The sequence below is a fragment of the Lepus europaeus genome, chromosome 11, assembly GCF_033115175.1.
Source record: "Lepus europaeus isolate LE1 chromosome 11, mLepTim1.pri, whole genome shotgun sequence".
NCBI classification, from domain to species: domain Eukaryota; kingdom Metazoa; phylum Chordata; class Mammalia; order Lagomorpha; family Leporidae; genus Lepus; species Lepus europaeus.
In genome coordinates this window covers 52,995,371-53,007,436 of record NC_084837.1, presented here as the reverse complement: position 1 = coordinate 53,007,436, position 12,066 = coordinate 52,995,371, and the positions used below count along the sequence as shown (strand labels likewise).

The following is a 12,066-nucleotide window of genomic DNA, read 5'->3' as shown; positions in this document are numbered from 1 at the left end:
GCCAGGTGCTTATCCTGGTCTCCCATGGGGTGCAGGGCCCAAGGACTTGGGCCACCCTCCACTGCCTTCCCAGGCCACAGCAGAGAGCTGGCCTGGAAGAGGGGCAACCGGGACAGGATCGGTGCCCCGACCGGGACTGGAACCCGGTGTGCCGGTGCCGCAAGGTGGAGGATTAGCCTACTGAGCCACGGCGCCGGTCAGATAAATAAATCTTAAAAAAGAACAAAAACCTTTCATCTAAGCTAACTGGTGATGAGCACAATAAAAGTAGGAAATTACCCTAAAAAGAATGCAAGAAAAATGACTACAATTATCAAAAAACAAAGCCCAATAAAATGTCAGCTTTGTTTTCCTATTTATCTACACTAATAATGGATGTCACCATCAAAAATGCTCCTGGCATTCATATTCCACAAGATTACAAACAGTGGGCCTTAGAGGAAACTGCCTAAATAATGTACCCTCTCTACATGGAGAAATTATCTATTAGCTTTTTTAAGATAGTTAAGAACTCTCATTGTTTTCTGAATCATATGCCCTCCCAAGAAGACAGTCTCCCTTAAATTACCAAAACTTCAAAACCAGTATTTCAGCGAGTTCCTTTCAAACATATTCAACGGTCAAAGAGTTGCTCAAGTACCTCAATCAGAGAAATAAAAGGCACGCAAGGCAGGCAACAGCTCCTCTGGTCTAAATGGTATCTAATTTCTCTAACCCGTATTCTCTGTATTTTGTTAATCTAAAGTCTAAAACTGTGCATAAGACTGTATGGTTCAAATACTAATATTACATCATTCATCTGAACTGCTTTTCTCTACCATATACCCAAACAGGTTGTGTTAACCACAAAACAGCTTATTCCCTCAAACTATGACAATTCCTCAATCCCTATAACCTCTTTTCTTACATAACCTTCAATGTCAACTTGTAATAAGACAAAATATCAGCTTTTTACTGTTTTCTCCATACAAGAACTTATTCTCACATTATTTTGTAGACATATGTATTTATTTCAGAGATATAGAGACACAGGGGAGACCATTGATTCACTTCCCAAAATGGCTCAACCAGCCAAGAAGGCTTGACCAGGTCTGTTTCCAACAGATGCTCCTTGTAGATGCAGTGGTGTAACTACTTCTGCTATTTTTCCCAGATCACCAGCAGGAAGCTAGATCAAAAGTGGGGCAGGCAGGAAGTGAACTGTTGCCCATGAGATGCCAACATTACAGCAGCTTACTGGCCACACCACAACCCCTGCCTCTAACGCAAAGTTTACTTCAGAAATCCTAGCTACCCTCTCTTCAATCCAACATTTACCATGTTAGCTACTTAACATATTTTCCCAACAGTTAAAACTTTTCTAGCTATGGATCTGTTTCTAAGATATCACTGCCTATGACACAATTGCTTAATATGCCTTCAAAGGCCTTTACAAGTAACATTCTTTCCAATTACTTAGCTGCTTCCCTATACGGACCAAGGAACTTCACAACTCCAAGTCTTTATTATTGCTATATGTTATTCTAAAAAACCTCCCACTTAATTGCAAAGATAAGCTCAATAAAGCCACTTCTGAAACTAGGCAGGCTCTGTAAATCTTAACATAAACTCAGACTTTGGGGCAACAGAATTTATCTATGAAAGAATTCTGTACAATATAGAACACATAGCAGCCTCTAATAAATTTCAGAGCACTTTCTTCATTGTATAATGATTTCATCATGTATGTCTTCTCTGATCTGTGAGTTTGATGCAACAGTATATTTACGTAATGTATTAGAGTAGTAACAATACTGGGCCCATGGGCCGGCGCCGTGGCTCAACAGGCTAATCCTCCGCCTAGCGGCGCCGGCACACCGGGTTCTAGTCCCAGCCGGGGCACTGATCCTGTCCCGGTTGCCCCTCTTCCAGGCCAGCTCTCTGCTGTGACCCGGGAAGGCAGTGGAGGATGGCCCAAGTCCTTGGGCACTGCACCCGCATGGCAGACCAGGAGAAGCACCTGGCTCCAAGCTTTGGATCGGCGCGATGCGCTGGCCGTGACGGCCATTGGAGGGTGAACCAACAGCAAAAAGGAAGACCTTTCTGTCTGTCTCTCTCTCACTGTCCACTCTGCCTGTCAAAAAAAAAAACAACAACAACCTAGGAATCATCTCCTATAGCAGTTGCCTTTGGCAGGGCCAAGCCAATGATTTCCTGGGCCTTGTACAGCCCCCGGGCTACACATTCCCACTCCTGCCCTAAACAATTATCAATCACAACTTAAAACACTTAATTAGATTTTATCACAGGTGTAATTAAAGAGTATTTAAATGTGGTTAAAGACTCAGCGTCCTAGCATATCTTGCATATATCTAGCATAGCTTATTTTCCATCTTAGTTTAATGAAACCTTGCATAACAGATACATGCTGATTAGGTTAATATTAAACAAGATGGCCTCAACCTTACAAATAAAGTATACTCAGGAGGACTGTAAGATATTAATGCCATTGTAACTTTTTTCACTCAGTTCCACTCCTATCCAATCATATTTTCCAAGATCCCCTTAATGTGGTATCTCCCAAACTAGCAAAATAAAACAAAATCTATCACATTCCTTATCTTCACACACATCTACCATATAATGTAAAAAAATTCTCCAACTCAACTTGAAGTATTTGAGTTCCCAACATGGGTTTATCTCCTCAAATTCACCATGATTTTCCTTTAACTCTTCACTAGCTACTACCTCGTTTCATTAGTTATCATAAATCATTTATTATAGCTGAGGTTAGAATAAAAAGACATTACCTTCTACTCACATTCTTTAACAAAACCAATATGCCTACTCTTTCCTCTTGCAAATCTAAAGATTAACTTTTAGGACAAAATGGCAGTAATAGGAAATTTGAAGGTATTTTACAAATATGTAATGACCTCACCACTCCTTGGTGTCTGAATATTTTTTCCAACTTTCATTTTATAAATCCCTTACTTAAAAATGTTATTTGCAAATATTCTTATTTACAGTGGTGTTAATCCAAGTTTACATGCCTTATCAACAAAATACACTAAAATATTTTAATAAGAAGGTAGACAATACACAGTACTAAAATTACCTTTACATTCCTAATTGAAAACATCAGTTTCTTGTAGTCACTCAACAAGAAACTGAATAGTTTTGGCTGCCATTATAATTTTTGCGGCAGTTTACTGTCCTTGTGGAATTTCCCTCTTCCAATCCAGCTCCCTGCTAATCTGCCTGCTAAAGCAGAGATGGTAGTCCAAGTGCTTGGGGCCATTACCCACATGGGAGACCCAGAAGCTCCTGGCTCTGGAAGCATCCAACTCCATGTACTGTAGCCATCTTGGTGGGAGGTTACCCAGCATACTGAAGATATCGCTCTCTGTAATTCTACCTTTCAAATAAATAAATCTAAAATAAAATAAATGTGAGGATCAGCTCTAAGACTCTAACCAGATTAGTGGGGTATGTACATTAAAAAAAAAAAAAAAAGGTTTTATTTATTTATTTGAAAGGCAAAGTTATAGATAGGCAGAGGCTCCCCAAATGGCCACAACAGCCGGAGCTACGCCAGGCAAAGCCAGGAGCTTCCTCTAGGTTCTCCACACAGATGCAGGGGCCCAAGCACTTGAGCCATCTTCCACTGCTTTCCCAAGCCACAGCAGAGAGCAGGATTGGATGAGAAGCAGGCAGGACAGGAACTGGAGCTAATATGGGGGCTTAGCCTACCATGCATGTCAGAGCCCAGGCATGTACCTTTAAAAACAAATCCCAGAAAACCCAAGTAATTACCCTCGTCCCTCGTTTAAAAAAAAGATTGTTGTTGTTGTTTTTTTTTTAAGAGAGGCAGAAAAGAGAAATCTATCATTACCTGGTTCATTCCCCAAATGCCTACAATGGCCTAGACAGATTCAGGCTGGGAGCTCAGTACCGGTTTCCCTTTCTGGTAGCAGGGATCCAACTACTTGAGCCATCTGCATTAAGGGTACTCACTAGCAGGAAAATGGAAATAAAGTGGAAACAAGACCCAGGCACTTTCACTCCAGGCATCCAAGTGACATCTAAACCTCTAGGCTCAATGCCTGCCCCATAAATTTTTAATATGCTGCTACATGACTTGTATATTGAGAAACCATAAAGGACAGCTGCTTCAGATTCACTCAACCAAGTGATTCACCCACATGGAAGACCCAGGCTACTGGCTTGGGCCTCATCAAGACCTGGCAACTACAGCCATTTGACGGTGAACTAGATCTCAAGTTAAAAAAATTTAAAAATCCTTTCTTCCAAAAGCAAAGACTAATCTAGCAGGAATTCTTGCACACATTAATAACATATTGGAATACTGACATTCTAAGATGACAGTCAACTTTACCTGCTATACCTCTCTCTTTGTACACCTTTCAAATAAATAAGTCTTTTTTAAAAAAATCAGTAAATGGGGACTGGTGATGTGCTTAATAGTATAAGCCTCTGCCTGTGGCACCTGCCTCCTATATGGGCTCTGGTTCGAGTCCCAGATTTTCCACTTCTATTCCAGCTCCCTGATGACGGCCTGGGAAAGAAACAAAAGATGGCCCAAAAGCTTGAGACCCAAAGAAGCACCTGGCTTCAGATTGGCCAACTTCTGGCCACTGTGGCCAAATATGATTAATACTGTCAAATGTCAGAGACAACATTTTTAGTCTCTCAACTCCATTCCATAACAACTGATTTCACCAGCTCTGAATCCATCATTCAAGGCCATCACAATCCAACCCGATTGCAAACACATCTTTCAATTTTTCCATCACTCTCCATAAAATATACCGATGGCATAAGCAGTCAATCATTATTCCAATTTCTTTCTCTTTTAGAACTATATCGTCATCATTCCAATGTGTATTAGCAATTCATTGTATACTGTTCATAGTATTATATTTGTTACTAGCAATCTGCTCAAAGGGGAGGGATCATCTTTTAATTGCTATGGTGCCCTATAATATCAAGATAAGTATAACAGGAAAATAAAAACATACTTTCACTAAAATTATTCTAATTCTAATTCTACATTGAGTCAAGCCAGTATTCCTTACATGTAAGTTAAAGTAAAACCAAAATTGACTTGTCAAGAAGAAAACAAAACCAGTCCATACAATATATAAATGGATTCTTTGATCAGTCAGTCTAATCTGCTTGAAAATTAGAGGCATGTTTTGCTTTGAAAACATGTGTATTGCACATGACCTCAAAAGAATTTTTACATAATAGTAATAGTATTAATACAGTATTACATAATATTATAATATAGTATAGTATATAGTATAGTATTATACAATAGTAATACAAAAAATTACTTAGATAGATGGTATAAAAATAAAACAACATACCTGTCATAATAATCCCGTTGAAAGTCATAGTCCAAGTCAAAAGAGGAGCTGAAAAATAAATACCGAAGAGGATTAACTTGGAGCTGTTGATGTTAATTCAAAACAGCAGAAGGGACAAAAAAACAAACCACATCAAAAAGATAAAAACAAGATTAGCATGGAATACCCAATCATTTAAATAAGTCAGTTAAGTTCTAATCAGCTTAGACCACTGGACGTGCAGTGGTCAAACTGGAAATTTAGGTGACAATTCACTTAACAAAACACACAAAATAGCAGCTAAAATAAAAAATACTGCAAAATACAACAGTAATTTCAACACTATTGTATCAACCCCTGTTCATGTTCTTACTCCCCAGCCTCTGAGAATCAAAGCAACTACTCTTGGATGATTTCAATTTATGTAACAAATACCAGATTCTTAATAGCAAAAATCTCAGGGATTTCTAACAATTCTCTAGACAACAGGGGCAAAATAGGAGGCATATTAACACAAGATTATTAAAGCATTACTTCTTCACATATAAAACACATTACATGTAACCCTCCCCACATCCATTAAACAGATAGAGAAGATGCCCAATGATGGACACAATGCATTTATAAATAATAAAGTTCCGGACCTGAGTAGAGGGGACGGAGAAGGGTGTTCTGGTACTGACCCGTACATCTCCGCTGCAGATCGTTTCACACCTGCTTTTCCTCGGTTCACTTTTGGCTCTGCAGCCAGATTAATATCTGAAAAAGCAAAAACAAAAACAATTTATTAACAATACTATGGATTAAAAAAAATCTCTGAAACTACACCTTTTAGACATAGTCACATGAATCCAAATTCTAAGAATGTGTCTCAAATTTTTTTCTATAGAAAATAAATTCTGTGCTCTGTTCCATACCAAAAAAAAAAAAAAAAAAAAGTGTTTTGTCTTTGCTACCCCTACATTGAACTCTTATGGCCTGTGTCACAGCACAGGTCACACTGCAGCCTGCAGTGCTGGCACCCCATATGGGCCCCAGATCCAGTTCCAACTGTTCCACCTCCAATCCAGCTTCCAGCTAATAGGCATAGGAAAGCAAGGGAAGATGGCCCAAGTCCCTAGGCACCTGTAACCACGTAAAAGGACCAGAAGTTGTTCTTGGCTCCTGGCTTTGGCCTGGCTTTGGCCTGGCTCAGCCCTGGCAATTGGCAGCCATCTGGGTAATGAACAAGCTGATGGTAGCTCGCTCTCTCCTCCACTTTCTCGTAGAAAAAAGTTCAATCCTCACATTCAGAACACTGCCTCTGCCCACAGTTACTATCCAGAAGAAAATATCAGACTAAGAAAGGTTGCCTATTGAGAAATGGCCAATTGAATTTTACATTGCCATAGAAATTTTAAAGAATGAGTGAATAACTTCAGAGATTTAAAATATACAAATTAATGTGGTTGAATCATCCCAAGAGACAAATTCTTAGAGCCCTTACAAGTAAGATCAGCTATAAAACTTTGTAACATATCCTAGATTTAGGAAATACTATGTAGACAATTAATTCCTTATGAAAACAATGTACCTACAAAAGAAATAACTCCTGGTTTCAAAATACAACATAATTTTATAACATATACTCTAGACTGCCCTGGTACTATGCATGTCACTGAGTGCCTACCAAAGAGTTCAGGATCTTCTCCCTATTGTTATAACAAAAAGCCCATTTATCTATCCATAACCAGTTAGTTAAATCTACCTTTTTTTAAAAGATTTATTTATTTATTTATTTGAAAGTCAAAGCTACACAGAGAGAGGAGAGGCAGAGGGAAGAGAGATCTTCCAACCACTGGTTCACTCCCCAGTTGGCCGTAACGGCCACAGCTGAGCCGATCTGAAGCCAGAAGCCACAAGTTTCTTCCAGGTCTCCCATGCCAGTGCAGGGGCAACAGATAATGTGAAAACTTCTAAATACAACTTTAGCTTTTTAAATCTCCTTTTTAAAAAAAATGTTTGATGCCGGTGCCGTGGCTTAACAGGCTAATCCTCCACCTTGTGGCGCCGGCACACCGGGTTCTAATCCCGGTTAGGGCACCGGATTCTATCCTGGTTGCCCTTCTTCCAGGCCAGCTCTCTGCTATGGCCCAGGAAGGCAGTGGGAGGATGGCCCAGGTCCTTGGGCCCTGCAACCGCATGGCAGACCAAGAGAGGAACCTGGCTCCTGGCTTTGGATCAGCGCGGTGCGTTGGCCGCAGCGGCCATTGGAGTGTGAACCAACGGCAAAAGGAAGACCTTTCTCTCTCTCTCACTATCCACTCTGTCAAAAAAAAAAAAAGAAAAAGAAAAAAAATGTTTGGAGGTCAAAGCTTATGCCAGTAAGTATTAAGCTGTCATTGTATTTTTTTTCCACTTAAAATGTTAATTTTTTACTCAAGAGTCAGACAGATCCTCTGCAGTACCTGCATCCTAACTGCTCAACTTCAGATCCAGATCTTGGCTACGGCCTAGGAAAGCAGTGAAGGATGTCCAAAGTCCTTGGGCCCCTGCACCCTTCGGGGGAAGCCCAGAAAAAGCTCCAGGTTTCAAATCAGCCCAGCTCTTGGCGGTTGCAACCAATTGGGGAATGAACCCGGAGAAGGAAGACTTCCCTCCCACACACTCCCCTCTCTGTTTCTGCCTCTCCAACTCTTCCCTTCCTTTCAAATAAATAAATCTTCTTTCAAAACATGTTATAACCTTAATATACACTTCAGATTCCTAAGGCTTTGTAAGAACATAAAAGTTCAATCATATCTTTAGATTATACATATACTGAAATGATTAAGTGTGTTATGAAAATTATTTACTTCTGTTCATGTGATTATTATCAATTTTAAATTAACATAGGGCTCACAGGCATGGAAAAGCTCATGAAGATCCTTCTCAGTCTGTCTCTCCCTCTCCTGTCCCACTGAATTCCAAATTAATTTTTTTATAAAATAAAATCTGCATTAAAACATGTTATTTCATTTTATTAATGAGTTGTACATATATTATGAACTTTCCTGTACTTTAGGTCTATACAATGGTTATGAAAAAACCACTAGTATCTTCTCAAACTGCTGTCGACCTTTTGTATTGTCTTCTTGTAACTCTCAGCTTATATAAATTCTTGAGACCCTGAAGTACTATTGCTTCAGGTAAGAATAACAACTTTTCTAAAGCTACTCTTAAGGTATTACTATCTGAAATACAAGAAAAAATTTAAGACACAGCTATGCTATATAGCCTGCGTAATAACACACAGTATTTTTCTAAGCCAGGAGCCAGGTGCTTCTTCCCAGTCTCCCATGTGGGTGCCAGGGCCCAAGTACCTGGGCCATCTTCTTACTGCTATCCCAGGGCACAGCAGAGCCGGACTGGAAGAGGAGCAACTGGAATCGAACTGGCACCCATCTGGGATGCCTGCACCACAGGTGAAGGATTAACCTAGTGTGCCATGGTGCCGGCCCTACACACAGTATTGTGTGTAAATCCCATTGGAAAGCCACTCTGCTCGTCTTCATGAGCAGTGGGTTACAGCCATGGAATAATTATGTATTATTATTCTTATCTTTGAGATTTATTTGGGGCCAGTGCTGTGGCACAGTAGGTGAAGTTGCCACCTGCAACTGGTTCAAACCCCGGCTGGTTCAAACCCCGGCTGCTTCACTTCCAATCCAGCTCTCTGCTAAACCTGGGAAAGCAGCAGAAGATGGCCCAGGTCCTTGGGCCCCTGTTCCCGTGTGGGAGACCTGGAAGAAGCTCCTGGCACCGGATTGGCCCAGCTCTGGCTTTTGCAGCTAGTTGGCGAGTGAACCAGCAGATGGAAGACCTCTCTCTCTCTGCTTCTCCTTCTCTGTGTAACTCTGACTTTCAAAAGACATAGAGAAAGACAGAGGACAGCAAGAGGGATACAAAGTTTCATTGATAGATGTTCCATCCACTGGTTCATTCCCCAAAGGGCCAGGGCTTGGCCAAACCAAAGCCAGGGGCTAGGAGCCAGGATCTTCTTTGAGATTTCCATATGCATGCAAGGGCCAAAGCCTTTGGACCATCTTCCATCTGTCATCAGCAGGGCGCTGGATCGGAAGTAGAGCTGCCTGATTTACATATGGGATGCCAGCATCATAGGTGGTGGCTTTACAATGCCAATTCCCTGCATCTACAATACCTTATATTCAAGCTATCAAGTGAGAGCTGCTCTACCTCTACAACACAAAATAGTATTACAAAGAATACCCTTCACTTAGCCCATTTTATCTATAATCCTAATCTAATGAAGGATGACTAGTCACATCCCAGAATATTTCAGATTCTTAGCTTTATCAAGATAAAAGATAGAGATATAGACAGAGAATGAATGAATGTGAATTAACACCATAAACAGAAAAACTCAGGCCTAAATTACATCAATAAAAAAATATATTCAATCCAAAGCTTACCTAAAACCTGGCCAGCAATCATTCTGCCATCCTCTCCTGCTACTGCAGCTCGGGCATTTCTCTCATTAACGTACTGAACAAAGGCAAAGCCCTTGTGAACAGAGCAGCCCACAATTTTGCCATACTTCGAGAAGATTGCCTCTACATCAGACTTCTTGACCACAAGAGTATTGAGATTCCCAATGAATACACGGGAGTTCATGGAGCGAGGATCTGTCTTGTTGGTAACATTGCTTGCCATTGTGTTTGATGCTAGGGTCTTCACAAAGCTGAAAAACTAGAAGGAAAAAAAAAACAAAACATCCAGGTGAATACATGCTAAGAATGGTAATTCCTTTACAAAATTTATCACTTTGAACCACTAACTGGACCATAAGTCCACCTAGAGTGATTTTCACAGCATCATGTTTATTGTAACTACTCAGAGAACAGAATCTCTGAATGTAGTCCTAAATAAATTTAACTTCTTACTATGCTTTCTTTACTCCAGCAGCACTACAGTATGATTTCCTTCACTGATTACTGGTAATGTAATCATCTTGGACATTAATTTCAGTTGCTGTTTCTCTGATTAGAAATTCTCAAGAAAATGGGAACTCCCTAAGTCCTCTACTACCATTTTTTTCACCTACTCATAATAAAAATTTCTTGCCATCTTAACTGCCAACTTCTCACATACTTTTATTAAAATGAGTCTCCCAACTCCAAATCCTGCTTAAAATTATTCTTGAGCTAGATTAAGGTGCATAATTTAAAACTTCACCTTCACGTATTAACCTTCTTAGATAAAGGCAGTAAGTAAAAAATAAATAGAAATCATTTTATTCACCCTGGAAATATGTGTTTCCAGGTACTTCAACTGAGATATATATGATACATATACGTCATATATATATATATATATCATATCTATATGCTATAGATAGTTAAGTATCAATACCACTTTTTTATAGAGGATAGGATTTCAGCCTATTTTCAATGTGATGATCTCTAAAATCACTGGTATTCTTAATACTACTAGATGGTGATGATGATAAAACTAGCCACTGAATACTGCATGGAGCATGAAGGACATACAGAGGTGGGGAGGGTTGAGGGAAAACACAACTTTCCTGTAACTGAAACCAAAAGTATCTTTCTCAATGTACGCTATATGGAGGCTAAACCTTATAATAATTGTCTTAACATTTCAGGTCATTTTTAAATAACAATGATCCATTTCATTATTTTAGCTTTTATGTAAATCTGCATCTCCTTCACATCCCAACCGCAAACACTGAACAAAGTTTAGAGTTACATTCACAATAACTTGTTTCCCATTCAACTCTGAAAGGTTTTAAAGACTCTCATATCAAAAGGGTAACAGTACCTATTACTTGTTATCCTTCCAATCACAAGTTATTTCTCATGAATGATGTAACTGACCAATGTATACAAATGTACTAAAATAAGTATCATTTATACATCATTTCCATTCTGATGCTTAAAAAAGTGCCTAGTCATTTAATACGCAGTAATGATTTGTAATCTTCCTCCCAAACTTTTTAAAGATAAAAATTATCTTTTACAACAGTAGTTCTTAATCCTTTTAAGATTAAGCAATGAAAAAATCAAACAGTAACCACTGAGAATCACCAGCTCTGATTCTGAGCGCCAGAAATCTTGCGAATTATATTAGAGGACTTAAAACAGAAACCTGCAAAAAAGGTCTCACTTTTTGAATCAAAGAAGAAACTGGATTTAACCAGCATTTTCTCAAATTTCACAAGCTTGCAACTTAAAATTATAGCAATCTAGACTATAGAATTTATGCCAAAAAATGCCTTGACATATTAGCGCTTAACTTTCTCAAGAACCAAACCAGGAAAGGCTGATAGACAAGCAATCACAAGTAAACAGATGCAACAATCATGTTCAACTTTTATTTTAAGGATGATTCTAACTCCCATTTACTTTGATTATACATGGTTTCAAAATCTGCGTCTAAAATCATGAATTGTTTGTTAAAGGAAAAATAGTGATCCAAACTTCCAAAGACCGGCTTGAAATTAGTAAACTGCTTTCAATATCCATAGTTGTTATGAGGGTTGCTATCAAGACACCAAGGTACTGAAGACCAACATATCCATAAAGTTCCACTAAAATCACTGCCAGGAACTAAAGAATTAGCAAAACAGTCACTATAATTAAATTTTCAGCAAACACCTTTGGACTATCTACTAAGTACCAAGGTCACTTCAGGAAATAGTAATATACTTGGTTGT

The 12,066-nt window shown here is 39.2% G+C and overlaps 1 protein-coding gene across 12 annotated transcripts in view; it reads right to left on the bottom strand.

Moving 5' to 3' along the window:
- The window catches only part of HNRNPC (heterogeneous nuclear ribonucleoprotein C), a 61,702-nt gene that overhangs the window by 21,436 nt on the left and 28,200 nt on the right, over window positions 1-12,066 (bottom strand). For 10 of the 12 annotated variants that reach the window (XM_062205496.1, XM_062205495.1, XM_062205489.1 and 7 more), the window contains 3 exons: window positions 9,803-10,079; window positions 5,996-6,110; window positions 5,373-5,420 (listed from right to left, as the gene is read on the bottom strand). In XM_062205496.1, the coding sequence (XP_062061480.1) occupies window positions 5,373-5,420; window positions 5,996-6,110; window positions 9,803-10,079 (440 nt within the window). Of the gene's footprint in view, window positions 1-5,372; window positions 5,421-5,995; window positions 6,111-9,802; window positions 10,080-12,066 lie in introns of those variants that run through there. The other 2 variants (XM_062205485.1, XM_062205486.1) reach the window with 1 other exon arrangement.